Source organism: Mesoplodon densirostris, chromosome 11 (assembly GCF_025265405.1).
Source record: "Mesoplodon densirostris isolate mMesDen1 chromosome 11, mMesDen1 primary haplotype, whole genome shotgun sequence".
NCBI lineage: Eukaryota > Metazoa > Chordata > Mammalia > Artiodactyla > Ziphiidae > Mesoplodon > Mesoplodon densirostris.
Window position 1 is genome coordinate 51,047,832 of NC_082671.1, and position 14,896 is coordinate 51,062,727.

At 49.3% G+C, this 14,896-nt stretch overlaps 1 protein-coding gene across 8 annotated transcripts in view; it reads right to left on the reverse strand.

The window, feature by feature from the left end:
- Window positions 1-14,896, reverse strand: part of PFKM (phosphofructokinase, muscle) — a 43,666-nt gene that overhangs the window by 4,972 nt on the left and 23,798 nt on the right. For all 8 annotated transcript variants that reach the window (XM_060112747.1, XM_060112748.1, XM_060112741.1 and 5 more), the window contains 13 exons: window positions 9,768-9,841; window positions 8,832-8,909; window positions 7,018-7,207; window positions 6,626-6,791; window positions 5,812-5,856; window positions 5,277-5,385; window positions 5,072-5,167; window positions 4,717-4,809; window positions 4,006-4,131; window positions 2,840-2,904; window positions 2,222-2,285; window positions 1,324-1,473; window positions 159-229 (listed from right to left, as the gene is read on the reverse strand). In XM_060112747.1, the coding sequence (XP_059968730.1) occupies window positions 159-229; window positions 1,324-1,473; window positions 2,222-2,285; window positions 2,840-2,904; window positions 4,006-4,131; window positions 4,717-4,809; window positions 5,072-5,167; window positions 5,277-5,385; window positions 5,812-5,856; window positions 6,626-6,791; window positions 7,018-7,207; window positions 8,832-8,909; window positions 9,768-9,841 (1,327 nt within the window). The remainder of the gene's footprint in view (window positions 1-158; window positions 230-1,323; window positions 1,474-2,221; window positions 2,286-2,839; window positions 2,905-4,005; window positions 4,132-4,716; window positions 4,810-5,071; window positions 5,168-5,276; window positions 5,386-5,811; window positions 5,857-6,625; window positions 6,792-7,017; window positions 7,208-8,831; window positions 8,910-9,767; window positions 9,842-14,896) is intronic.

The following is a 14,896-nucleotide window of genomic DNA, read 5'->3' on the forward strand; positions in this document are numbered from 1 at the left end:
GGATTGGCTCGTCTGCCCTCATGAGGCAACTGTGAGCTTGCGGGGAGCGGACCCAGACAGCACTGGTCAGGCAGAGCCTGACTGGATGAACTGACGCCCGCGGGCCAAGGCCCGCCTTTCAGGGCGACGAGGAGGAGGCACTCCTGTAATGCACTGACCTTTTAGTTCCAAGTTTGGAACCACCTTGGCCAGTCCAGCCCCCAACATAGCTCCAGCCAGCCTCCTCGATCTGTAGGGAAAGGTCGCACAGGTCCGCATGGTGGCGACACAACTCCTTGAGCTCTGACCCTGCCCCGACACCCACCTGCCCGGACAGAGGAAGGCCAGGCACCAGCTTTTCCCACCTCACTCAACTTCCTCCCCTTTCTGCTCGTTCACAAATCTTAAGCGCCTTAGATTACGCCAGGCCCTGTGCTGAACTCTGGGACAGAGAATTAAATCAGACACGTTGTTTGCAAAGGGTTCATTTCAGCGGCTCCTGCCTGTTCCCACTGCCCTAAAATTAAATACAGTAGTCCCCCTTTATCTGTGATTCCACTTGCCAAGCTTTCAGTTACCTGTGGTCAATCTCAGTCCAAAAATATTAAATGGAAAATTCCAGAAATAAACAATTCACAGGTTTTAAATTGCATGCTGTTCTGAGTGGTGTGATGAAATCTTGCACCATCCCACCCAAGACGTGGGTCATCCCTTTGCCCGGTGTGTCCACAATGTATACACCACCCACCCGTTAGTACAGAAAAAACACATAGTATACAGCTGACCCCGAACAGCATGGGGGTCGGGTGCCAACCCTCTGCATAGTCAAAAGTACACGTGTAAGTTGACAGTCAGCTCTCACATCCACCGCTCTGCACTCATGGATCCAACCAACCCCCGATCATAGAGTACTGCAGTATTTGCCACTGAGAAGTTCTGGGGACTTCCCTGGCGGTCCAGTGGTTAGGACTTGGTGCTGTCACTGCCGTGGGCCCAGGTTCAAGTCAGGGAACTAAGATCACACAAGCCGTGCAGCATGCCCCCCCACCAAAATATAAAAAATTCTGCATGTAAGTGGGCCCATGCAGTTCAAACCCGAGCTGTTCCAGGATCAGCTGTACCTAGGGTTTGGTGCTATAGTGGTTTCAGGCATCCACTGGGGATGTGCCCCTAGCAGATAAGGGGGGACTACTGTATCTACTTCTGCTTGAACCCCAAGAGGAGAAAAAGGCAGTGAGGGATGGGGGAAGGTAAGAGAACAGGCAGGTCAGCCACTACACTTATCCTCTGCACCACTGCTCCTTGGCCCCAAAGTAAGCACCCTCCTTCCTTGTATCCCTGTACCTGACCCTTGGCCAGGCCCTCGAAGCCGTCGTGTACAACCAGCACTCGGTTGCCCTGGATGAGACCGATTCTCACGGTGGAGCGGACAGCGGCATTCATGCCTGCGGCCGGGGCCCCCACGTTCATCACGGCCACTGTGTAACAGCCACTCTGGAGAAGGAAGCAGAGGGGGAAAGGGGAAAGAGGGGACAGCAGTGCGGTGGGGGGACAGGTCAGTGAGGGGAGCTACACTCTGAGTCCCTTATGGTCCTGACAGCACACCCGTCCCTCAGGGAACACCAGCACAGTCTGTCCCCTCCCCCACACGAGGGAAGCAAAAGTCTTCATCACAGATCAATAAATAAAGCTGTGCTCCCTGATCCCAGGTATCACTGCAAAATGAATAGGAGACCCTCCAGAGCAGTGTTTCCCAAAGTGAGATCCTTGGACCACCTGCTGTATCAGATCCACCCAGGGAGCTTGTTAAATCTGCATATTCCTGACCCTACCCCTGATCTGCATCCCCTCTGAGGGAGGGGAATATGCATGTTTAATAAGCAACCCAGATAATTCTGGTATACGGTAAATATTAAGAACCACTACGCCAATGGAAGAGGTGGCTCAAATGCGCTTAGGTGTGATTATTCCAGATTTGCCCAGAGAAAATAATACATGAGGCTTCTTTCCCATTCTTTGCATGCTATCTTGTCAGCCTTAAACTGGATGTGGGTCTTGGCTTAGAGACCTTCAGGACACTCTAAGAACATGGGCTTATATCTGGGGTGACTGAGAGAAAATTATCTTAGTGGGGTCTAGGATTCAGCACTGAAGATTACAGGCAGGCAAAGAAGTAGGCTGTGTGGATTAAGGGTAGCACTTCATAATGGGAGAATAAGGGGAGAGAGCAACTTGCCAGTACCTTAGATACTGGGGCTCTGACATGAGCCAGAAGCTTGTATACCTCCCAGTTGTTCATGAAGCTCCTAAAAAAGTACAGAGAGAGAGAGAAGAGAGAGAGAAAGAGAGAGAGAGAGAGAGAGAGAGAGAGAGAGAGAGAGAGAGAGGGGCGGTGTCTCCAGGCCATCCCCCAAGGCCAGCAGCCAAGGGGATCTGGTCTGAAGTTTTGCTCCCAGCGTGAAGTTCCACAGGGCAAACCTCTAAGGACATAACTGGGGCCGAGCAGGGATTGGGCAGGGCTGCAAAGAGGCCACTAACTCACCAAACACTCCCTGAGCACTCTTCCCCCCTCGCCTAGAGAAACTTATGATCTAGCTGGGTCCACATATAGAAATAACAACAGACTATGAAAGGCTAAGGCCAGGGAGAGAATCCCTGGGGTGAACTGAGCCACCTGGTCATCTCACAACTAACTCTCTCTTGGGTCATCTCACAACTAATTATCAGAAGAAACTGTTGCAGAGACAATAAGAAGAGGAAAAAGCAGAAGCTCCTATTTTGGATCTGGAGCTAAGTCGATTTTTGGCTTCATTCTGGCATCTGATTTCTGTAGCTAGTGAGCTCCTGGTCATTTCCTCACCGGCCTCTCAGCTTCAAGGCTTCATCAAATCTCCTCTCATCCATGGCCTTGGTCACGTCTTTGGTCTGAGGGAGGAGCACGGCAACAGTCAGACTCCAGGGCAGAGTTCTGCAGCGCTGGGTTCCCATCCCACACTGAGACCCTGCCCATCTCTGGGCTTGTGATTGGATCCTGCCCATCCTGTACCCCACCTTTTCTATGCCCCCCAAACTTTCATAGAAGAAGTACCTTTGTTTTTCCTTAATTTTCTGAGTAATGAGCAGCAAAAGAAAAGGGCTGATTCTATGCTCTATTTATTCGAAGATGGGCAGAGTGGAGGAGTACACACAGATAAGATAGCATCCTCCTCCATTCCACACCCAGGGCCCCAGCCTCAGAGTAGCCTCTAAACCAATGACTAAATGAAGACGATCCTGCAGATAACCAGTTAGGAGGAAAGGCTGATCCCTGCCATGTGCTTCCCAACTACTGCTTTCTGCTCTGCGAGCCACAGCTTCAGCCTGGGGCTTTTAGAGATACGGTTCCAGGCAAGGCTGGAGCTTGCCTGGGCTGTAGGTCATTAGGACTCCCAAGTCTCAGAGAGAAGCAACCAGGAGGTGGAGAGCCAGCCCTGAGAATCACCCGGACACCTGAGCTCCCAGCCGCAGCGTCTGCCCTGTGGTATCAGAGGAGCGATTCCTCCGTAACTAGAGCCACCACTTCCTGAGCACTCAGCATCTTCCAGACCATTTACATGTCTTCTCTCCAGTCCATATACTCACCCTCGAGGTGAGTGTTTCTTAGTAACCTCATATTGGTTCAGAGAAACATGTTCAAGGGAGAGATCAGAGAGAGGGATAAGCTACCCAGCCAGACCTTAATAGTATTCCCCTGCTTTTAATAAGTTTGGAGAGAGATTGCATGGGTCTCATTACTAGGTAGGATGCAGAGTTTCGCATCTTCTTTAGCAACATCTGGTGGATGGGAAAACTGAGGCTTAGTTAGAGAGGTGACAGCTCCTGCACAAAGCCCATCGTGTGCCTTCCCCACGCGCCTCTTCCTGTGCTGCACCACCTCTCCACCTGCCCCCGCCCTGGCAGCCTCGGCAGCTGCTCTCTTTCCCCATTAGCTCTAGCTCAGAGACGGGTTTGGGGCTGGCAGGAAGGCAGGGTGGGGTCAGTACTCACCACCTGGACACACTCCATGAGGGGCAGGCGCACAGCCTGGTTACCAGAGAGGCTCACCACACAGGCTGGGGTGTCCGGGGTCCCCTCCAAAAGTGCCATCACTGCTTCCACACCCATCCTGCTGCCCTGCAGGGAGCAGAGACAGCCTGGTTCAAGCCTCCCCATCTAGTCTTGGCCTAGAGAACCTGGGCATTCAAGGCCCTTTCCAAATCACGAGTTGGGTTCCGCATTTAAGGACTGCGGCCAAGAACTCACTGGGCTTTACCTCCCGACCCAGATTTTGTCCAAAGCTTGATGACTGTTCATCCTTTTGCCACCAGAACCCCAAGGACTCTAGCTGGTTCCAGAGAAACATATCCACTATAGTAATCAAGGGGATAACCGGGGCTGAATAATATTCCCTTCCTGATGAAAGTAGGATAAGAGGGTACAAACTGAGTATCTGAGGTTAGATCTTAATACTTTCACTCATGCTCAAAGCTCTAAGATATCAGACCTTAGGGGAGCATATCGTTTCCCATCATTTTCTGCAACAAAAGAGAACTCTTGAGCACATGGGAATGGGTCAAGGGCCACTGCAGTCCAGAGTCTGGTGGCAGGGTGGCATGAGCAACGGTTGAAGCCCCTGTGCTGGTCAAGCACTGTCCTGCTGGGAAAGGACAGCAGGTTGAGGGTTCCACGGTGTGAGGGCCCCAGAGCCCCACGACTTACCAGGATTCTGTCAAAGGCCGACGGTGTCCCACCCCGCTGCACATGCCCCAAGACGGTGACCCGGGTATCATACCCCAGACGCTTGACCACCAGCTGAAGGGATCAAGAGAGGGACAGAGAGAGATACAGAGTCAAGGACCTAGACTTAAAGTCAAGGTCCCTAAACAAGCAGGGACCTAGATAAACCAAGGATGACTTAGCCTCTTATCTTGTAATGATTCCTAGGTGGGAGGAAACCAGGGGGCAGGAAACCCGAGGAGACATGTGCAGGACTCAGGGGAGGCTCAGAAACCACCAGGCAGTGGGGCCAGGGTGGGTAAGGCGTCAAGGCCTCTTTGGCTCCATTCATACTAACATTTTTGATGTATTCTGAGCTGATTGGTTTCCCGTTCCTGTCAATCGCACCCTCAGCCACAATGATGATGTTGAGACGAGAACCACGGTTCCTTGTCTGGTCAAGAACAAAGGAAAAAATGGTCAGTGTTAAGAAACTGCTGGACAGGAAAGAGATCAGCAGAGCAGGGCGAGGCTTTTCAAAGGGCGAAAGAAGGCGCCAGTACCTCGCTGAGCCGGCGACACAGGTGCTCCTCCCAGCCATCATCTGGCGGACACTCAGGAATAAAGACCCAGTCGGCCCCACAGGACAGAGAGGTGACAAGGGCCAGGTATCTGAGACAAGAGCCAGAAGCGCTGCGCCAGGAGCTACGCTCCACCAACAGCCTCTCCCATTCCTGACAAGGCCCTAGTCCCATAGCCGCTGAAAGGTCTGAGGAGCCGCCGTTTCATTCTTGGGGCGAGGGGAAGAGCCCCACTGGTTCCGCTAATCAGCGAGATTCTGTCCCTGAAGAGGCCCTTCTATCCACGCTCACCTGCCACAGCGGCTCCCCAGCTCAGAGCGCTGTCTGCTCTTTCACAGGTGTGTATGTGTGGGATGTAAGGGAGGTTGGGTGGAGCCGGGGAAAGGCAGCCACCCCAAGAGGAGTGTGTACACCTCCAATCTGCCACCACTAGGAGGCCTCCCTGGACTCCCCGGGGAAGAGGAAAGGGCTATTGCCTGGTCCACAGGCATAGACAAGTCAAGATGGGGGATCTTACCCACAGTGCCGGCCCATCACTTCTAACACAAACGTCCTCTGGTGGCTGTAAGAGACAGACATAGGGCTTGCACAGTCCCAGTGGCCCTATGGCCAGGACCAAGCCCCCACCCACACTGAGGCCAAGGAAACTCTCGGCGAGATGCATTTATGCTGTGGGCTTTCTAGCAGGTCTCCTGAGACACCTGGAAGACCCAGGGTAAACACTTTAGACACAAGGGTGTCCCAGGCCTGAGAAAACACCACAGAAAAAGGTGTCAGTACTGAGGCTCTGTGCCTGGGAAGGAGGGGGCCTGGGAAGGGAAGGAGCGAAGGGAAAAGCAGCGGAGGGAGGACTCCACTAACCTCGAATCCTCCAGGATCAACCTGCAGGAGACTGTCACCCGCCCCCGCCCTCCCATTCTCCTGCACTGCTCCCCGAGTCCCTGCCCTTCTGAGCAGTGGCGTAATGGCCGCTACTATCTCTGTGACATGGTTGGAAAGGTTTGGGGCTCCCTGGATTTGTCTCAGTCTGCAGACAAATCATTTAGACAAATCATTTTTAATCATTTAGGAGACCCCACAGGTAGTAAAGACCTGAGAGCAACACATTTGGACAGTGGTAGATAGTGAGTGGGCAGAGGCAAGTCTTATGGCATTTATGGAGCAGTGCAATTCAGTGCTCTAGGGATAATTTTAGTTAAAAACAATGTTCTAGTCCCAGAAAACTGGTCACTGTAGTCACCATAGCTCAAGCACTTTCATCTTCTCTAGTCCCCAGCTGGTTGGTCTGTCCCAGCGCCATCCTCCCACGCCTCCTCCCACTGGGCCCTCACCTCTGAGCGGTAGTGGTGATGGCATCTACAATCTCTGTGATCCGGTGCAGGGCAGAGTCAGTGCCGATGGTCATGTCAGTGCCGCAAAAGTCGTTGTCAATTGAGCCAACCAGACCCACAATGTTCAGGAACCTGGACTTGGCAGCCTCCTCCACTGTGATCTTACCTGACAAGGGGAAGCAAAGCAGGAGGCACTGGGTGAGGTCCCTGGCATGCTAGGGAGCAGGTGACTGGAGAGGGAAGGGGCTGCAGCCAATGGCAGTTGTTGACAATGGCAGATAAAAGAGGGCAAAGACGGCCCTGTGTCTGGGCAACAGTTTTCCTCCATGGGAGGGAAAGGTGGGTGTGTGCGCCCATACGCAGAAACCACACTCACGAGAGCAACGTCTCACCTGATTTCTGGAGGTCGCTCAACAAGTCACTCCACTCAGAGCGGAAGGTGTCGGCCCCGGTGAGGCTGCCATCACCCCCAATGACGCACAGGTTGGTGATCCCGCGCTTCACCAGGTTGTGGGCAGCTCGGAGCCGGCCCTCTCGTTCCCGAAAGTCCTTGCACCGGGCGCTTCCAATCACCGTGCCTCCCTTTGGGGAAGAGGTGGGAGTCAGCTCCCCAGGTGACACGGCCAAATTTGGGCTCAACATGCTAAGACTGCCCTATCCCAACACCGTGATGGGCTGGCATCATCACGTGGCTCCCTAGGAAGTTCCCTGACATCCTGAAGAGTCACTGGCCCCTTCTTTTGTGTGTGTCTGGTTTTAAAGTTTTATTCTTCATGAAAAGGATTAATGAAGTTCACATGAATTTCAAATTCCGGAGTCACGAATACTGATGTTTAACTCTGTTGTCTGAGGGTACATAATTGTACAAGCTTAGCCATTAATAGAAGACATGCGAGTCTTGATTGCCTTAGACACGTTTCTATTTCATTTGCCTATCTCCTTTGACTGCATTCAAGATTGTTCACTTTATCTTAATTTTCAGCTTGGTTTGCATGGGCCTACCCATAGCTTTCCCTGTTTTTAACCTCCTTGTAGTTCACTGAGTTGGTTTTTGTTTTGTTTTGTTTTGTTTTGTTTCTGGCCCCTTCTAAAGGAAGGTGAGATGGTGCTGGCTGAAGTATCACAGGGTCATTCCCATGTTCTGCTACACTTCTTAGAAGACTGCTAAGATGGGCCCATTCCACTGAAGGCTTTGTCACTGTGACTGTCCTAAAGAGAACTAGGAATACACACATATCTGTAGGCTTCTGAAATTATCTCCATCTTTCTCATCTTAGAAGAAGCAGCAGCAGTGACTTCAACAGGGACAAGGCACCGCTAATCCTCTTCCCTTTGCGCCTGGGGATCTGTGTGCTAGTAGGAGAAGCCACAAGACCCAGCCATTCACAGGAAAAACAGCTCTGAATATGGAAAGCCCTAAATCCCCAGGAGCTTGTAGATACCCCAAGAGAGGAAAGTACACTTAGGGTTTTCATAAATCATATGAACTCCTGGCATCCATGACTTCGGGGGTATTGATGGAGAATTCTGGCTCATTCTCAGACCACTTTATGGGGCACCACGGCCTGTATAAAGCCTTCACAAAGTGCTGCTCATTAAATTTCTTCCCATGGATTTTTTTTAGGGGATTGAGGTAAAGAATGAGGATACAAATGTAATGTGCAGATTTTTCAGTAAATCAGAAGATGAGTATAGAATGACGTAGAGAACATAGCAAAAAGGGCTGTGGATACAATCGAAATCATCTTAGATTCTTCTTTAAACTCTAAAACGCTCTCTCGGTTCCTTCCTTCCTTAAAAGGTCTGGTATCAGGTCACCTCACCGTCATCACATGAGGACTAGCAAACTTCAGCTGTACTCTGGCTCTGGCTCCAGTCCTCTGGTGAGGTTATTTTCAGGGCCTGACCTCCCCTGTGACCCCAGAGCAGGACCTGTTACGTGCCAGTTCCTCAAGTCTTGCCTCTGACCTTTCGATAAAGAGCAAAGTGTCCTGTGATCACACCCTCAATCCTCCATCCCGCCCCAGGAAACCAGGGTGATGTTTTCGAATGTAAAAAGTAAAGGACAAACATAGCCCCTCTCTGGTCACAGAATCCCTTCTCATCAAACCACATGGCAGGGAATTCAGGAAACCACGAGCCCCAGTCCAAGTGAGGGTGAGACAAGGACAGGACAAATACGGGACACGAGTCCTCTGGAACATACCAGCTGAAGCATCATCGAAACACTCTCCCAGGTGGCTTCCCTGATGTTATCTCCACCATCCACCAGGCCTTGATAACCCTGTGGGGTACATTACACCCATTCAGCCTCTGCTAGGCTTCCCCCAAACTCCCAGGATTAAGACAGAGTCCCTGGGAAGAGGTTCTCTGAGAATCAAGTCACCCATCCCACCTCCCATTAATGACGCCTAGGTGCTCCTGAGAATAACACAGTCCAAGGAAGGAGACGTCAGCTTTTTCAATACCCTCTTCTAGTTTCTCTCATTCTCTAAACATCAGAATGCCCTTCCTAATATTTGATCTTGATTCCTCTTATTTTTGGTTCATCCCATTTCCTCCCAGGGGAACTAGATGACAGATGGTTTTGATAACCAACAATGGAGGAAGAAAAGAAGGGTATGTTGGAAGGAGCAAGGGAGATAAATGTGACTTGAAAAGATAAGAGACTATAACGTTTGAGAGGAGAAAGGCAGACAGACCTTATGGAAAGAAGAGTGGATAAAGGATGAGAGGAAAAGGAGAGGAGGGAACCAAAGAGGACGTAGAACCTCAGAAAGTAAGGCAAACTGCAGAAACACAGTGGGACTCTAGGGCTCTGTCCCTCCTAGGGCTCCGTCTCTGGATGTATTGAATTTGCTGTGAAATACTAACTCATTTCACCTTCTCTTCTCTTGGGGGGAGTAAAGGGAGGACAGAGCTACTTCTTAATTTAAATCGAACAGGCAACACGAGGACCCAGCCTGCAGATCCCTGGGACCCACTGTCATTACTGGAGCCCCCAGTGGGGAGGGGTGACTCGTGAAGACAGGGGACCAAGACTAACCAGACACAGCAACGTAACTGGGAGGTAAGGAAAGAGGGTGGGGACGGGGAGGAGAAACCAGAGAAAGAATAATGGGGAGCAGAGCAGAGAACCAACCTCATGGACAAAGAAGACACGGGCACCAGTATAGATGCCAACTCGAACCACAGCCCTGACAGCAGCATTCATACCTGCAAGGAGGAAAGAGTCAGAGAGAGGTTATCCTAAGAAAAGCGGCCCTGGACTCTAAGATCTGAGACAGTCCTTTTCTAAGGCTTTTCTCTGAATCTACAAACCTCTCATCCAATTCTTCTGGCCTCCCCACTAACACTGAATTACTTCATTCAATGTTAATATAGCACAAGTTACCTCCATTCCTCTCCCCTCCCCCCAAAACCCCATCTTTCCTAAGACCTTTCCTTGCCAGGGCAATCTGGGGAATAATAATCTTGAATGCTTATTGTGGGGTTAGATGCTGCTAGATGCTTGTCAATCGCAAACTCATTTAATCCTATCCACAGCTCTGGAGTTGCCTCCATTTTACAGATTTGGAAACTGAAGTTCAAAGAGGTCGAGGTCACAGAGCTAGGATGAGCTCAGCTTTTAATCCAAATCCTAAATGTCTAAACCAACACTGCTGACCTCCATGCTAATCCCAATGGCTGTACGAGGCTTTTCCTTGCCTTCTGCATTGAATCTAGGTATCCAGCTTGTATAGGTTTTTCAGGACAAAGACATGGCTCGCTGGGGCTTAGTGACCTGACCATTCACAAGCTGTTCTTGAGCACAACAATTACTGGCTGGCGGTTTCTCCCGGTCTCCACACACACACACACAGCTTTTTAGTGTCATTGAGTTGGTGTATGTTCCAGTGTGCACCACACACTGAGGTTCTCTGGCTCCCAAACTACCAGAAGAGGTTGTGACCAAGTGTGCAGACAGAATTCGTGGAGACTCTATGCTCTCCTTCTCCCGCACTGATCTTCTCCTGTGACCCTGTGCGTAACATGTGTGAGGAACTTACAAATCACGCTGCCAATTATTCTGTTTCCACTGGGAGAAACAATTAGGGCTGAAACAGAGAGGAGAGCCTTTCCTCCTTTTCCCATGTGAGTACTATCCTTCTCCTAGTAGCTACTCAATGACAAGAACTCTCCCCCAAGAGTATGGGAAGGAGCTGACCTGTCTCAACACACAACACATGGTTGTGAAGACCTCCACAGTAGAAAAAAATGCCACTGCTTACTGTGCTGAGCAGAGCCTCACTGGTGAGACATTCCTGGGTCTTGATCCTGGTAACCCTGTCTTACCTTGTAATGTGAGGAGGTGATGCTGTGATGGATCAGCTTCTTGTAAACCACTTTAATCACCCTCCCTCAGATACCCCTGTATACATGACACATTTTTGTTTCAATCTAAAATCTATTCATATGGTCCTTAACCCTGCCTGGGGAAATATCATATACCAGTGAGCACTAGAGAAGTCAGTAACTGGAAAAATCTACAGCAGCAGACTAAAATCCATAACAAACTATTGCATTATCCAAAGCTATCTGGAATGAAATAGAATCAAAAAGACCAGAAAGTCTGTTTTTTGGGTTTGTTTGTTTGCAGGCTGACAAAGGTTGATATTACATGGCGACAAGCTCCAAATTAAATTGAAGGTTCATTCACTTACTGAACAAATATTTATTAAATACCTCTCATGTTCCTGACACTATGTAGGCACTGGGTATGCATCATGGAATGATAGAGAGTCTGGGGATACAAAGATAAAGGACTCAGGAATGGTCCTCAAGACTTGGGAAGAATTATAGTGTTATTCCAAATTGGATCCATATGGAGGGGATTTGTACAAAGTGCAAGGGGGACAAGGAAAAGGAACATCTACGCTGCCAGGAGGAAGCCAGGGAAGGTGATACAGAAAAGACAGCATTTGTCCTGAGGCCTAAAGGATAATTTCCTTTCAAATCTTTTTGCTAGGTGGATGAATTTGGGAAGGGTGTTATAGGCAGGAGGAATAGCACAAATAAAGGTGAGGGTCAAGAAATAACCTTAGGAAATTCAGTATTATAAAGAATAAAATGTAAAATGATGGCGAGACGAAGCTACACAGATGGGCAGGCACCTGTGTGCCCAGTGAGGAAGTCTGGCTTTTATTCTGAAGGCCAGGGCTTGACTGGGGATCCATGGGTGATAGTTTCAGGGAATCCAAGAACCCCATGAAACTATATGAAAAGCTTTGTGGGCACGGGCATTTCTTCTGGGAGAAGGTCCACAACTTTCATTTGATTCTTTTTTTTTTTTTTGGCCGCACCGCACAGCATGCGGGATCCTAGTTCCCCGCCGGACCTGGGATCAAACCTGCAGCCCCTGCAGTAGAAGCATGGAGTCTTAACCACTGGACCACCAGGGAAGTCCCTCACTTGATTCTTAAAGGGGTCTGTAACCTTAAAAAAAAAGTTGCAAGCAACAGAGAATCTTTGAAGAACTTTGAGAGCGGTGGGACATGATGAGATTTACGTATCAGAAAGATCACTCTGGCAGCAACGTGAAAGACAGACTGAAAGAGGTGACACTAGGGTTAGATGGTAGCCTAGACAAAAACGATGAGGGCCTAGACTGGGAGAGTGGCATTTAGGACAAAACAGAGATACTGGACAAGACACGCCTAGGAAACAGAAGCAACAGGACTTCCATCTAATCGGCCATGTGATTAGATTTCAAGGTGTTGGAGAGGAAGGAGGAGATGTCCCGTGACTGGCTTAGGCCACGGGGAAAACGGTGGTGCAGTTAACTGAGCAGAGGCAGGCTTTGGTTCAGGAAGGTAGGGGTGGGGGTGATATATTTATATTTGGATCTGTTGAGTTTGAAGTTCTTGTGGAACATCGATGTGGACTTGGAAGAGACTGTCTCAAGAAAATACGTAAAATTAGAAGGGAAAAGGGCAAGGAATGGAACGCTGAGGGAAACCAACATTGAAGGAATGGGCAGAGAAGGAGGAGTTCCATGATGAAAACTAACACTAACACCAACTAACACTAAACTAAAACGAAAACTAACATGATGAAAACTAACTAGCAAGAAAGGCAAGAGGAGAACCAGGACTTAGCACTGTCTTGGAAGCCAAAGGAGGCAGTTTCAAGAAGTGGGAACATTGCCAAATGCCTCTGATAATTGATCTAAGGTGAGGACTAGAAGGTTGGGCTTGCCAACAAGAGGTCATTGGTGAGCACTGATGTCAAAACTTACTTACCTCATACAAAGTGAAATAAGTCAGAAAGAGAAAAACAGATACCGTATGCTAGCACATATATATGGAATCTTAAAAAAGAAAAAAAGAAGGTTCTGAAGAACCTAGGAGCAGGACAGGAAAGATGCAGACGTAGAGAGTGGACTTGAGGACACGGGGAGGGGGAAGGGTAACCTGGGATGAAGTGAGAGAGTGGCAAGGACATATATACACTACCAAACATAAAATCGATAGCTAGTGGGAAGCAGCCACATAGCACAGGGAGATCAGCTTGGTCCTTGGGACCACCTAGCGGTGTGGGATAGGGAGGGTGGGAGGGAGACGCAAGAGGGAGAAGACATGGAGATATATGTATATGTACAGCTGATTCACTTTGTTATAAAGCAGAAACTAACACACCATTGTAAAGCAATTATACTCCAATAAAGATGTTTAAAAAAAAAAAGAAAACTTATGACATCACTAGGGCAAAGCCCCATGAAGTCTAGAAGTCTAACTGAAGGATGTAAACGAATCAAAACAAAAATCTGTAAAGGAAGGGGGCTTCTCAGAAGCTTTAGGAAAAGCCTGTGTGTATGAAAAGGTTAGAGTCAACACAAAGCCATCAGTGCTTTAGGAAAGATGAATAAACTCAACTTTAAAAGATCAGAACAGATATGAAACTATTGTTTGTTTATTTATTTTCCAGACTTTCACAAGGCCTATGGAATTCTCTTTTGGATACCTGGAGTCCCGGAGTATAAATCTGTAATCTTAAGAAGTAAGGGGGCCTCCCTGGTGGCGCAGTGGTTAAGAGTCCGCCTGCCGATGCAGGGGATATGGGTTCGTGCCCCGGTCTGGGAGGATCCCATATGCCGCGGAGCGGCTGGGCCCGTGAGCCATGGCCGCTGGGCCTGCGCATCCGGAGCCTGTGCTCCGCAACGGGAGAGGCCACAACAGTGAGAGGCCCACATACCGCAAAAAAAAAAAAAAAAAAGAAGTAAGGAAAAACCTTCTGAAACATAGAGGCTGGAATGCTGTTTCCTGCTCCGGAGGTGAGCAAGAGTAGGGGAGAAAACATTCAAGGAAAACAAATCACTTAAAAGGTTTTAAGTGTAAAGCAAACAACAGATGGTGGACAGGAAATATCCAAATCCATCGGGCAGAAGAAAAATCCCATAAGAAGATTCTCTTTTCTCCTCCTCCCTCTGCCTTCTCACTTCAACCTATCAACCTCCAGAGGTCATCCTTTCTGCCTCTGAATTGGATATCTGAGTGTTTCCCTAGAAATGGAGTTTTAGGACCCCTTTTGTGCCTCTGTGCCTGTGTCTCAAACCCCTAGTTCCCTAGAAATCACAGACTGGGCTGTATAGATAGCTTACACTAGAAAGTCCCAGCAATTCTTTTTTTTTTTTTTTTTTTGCGGTACGCGGGTCTCTCACTGCTGTGGCCTCTCCCGTTGCGGAGCACAGGCTCTGGACGTGCAGGCTCAGCGGCCATGGCTCACGGGCCCAGCTGCTCCGCGGCATGTGGGATCTTCCCGGACTGGGGCATGAACCCGTGTCCCCTGCATCGGCAGGTGGACTCTCAACCACTGCGCCACCAGGGAAGCCCCCCAGCAATTCTTTGGGCTCTCCTACTTAACATCACTGGCCTCTTCTGGTCCCAGGCCAGTCTTTGGCTGCTCCATGTTGCCCTAAATAACCCTCTATGAGCAGCTGTCTGACTTATTAGAAGCAAGATGAAGGATAAGATTACAGGCACCATCCAGTGGGTACTCTGGGTACAGCCAGGAGGGGCTCTGGAGAGCATCAGACGCACATACTTTGGAGTCTCCAATTACAGTCTGTTGGGAAGAGGCTTTAGGGAGAACTATGGGTGATGGGTCTCTACGACATGAGATAGAAGAAGAAACAATGTATGACTTGGTCACTACCTTTTTGCTGAAAAGTTTCTTTCTACCCTAACTGAACATTAAATAAAAAATAAAGGACATGAGGAGCAAATGTTTGTT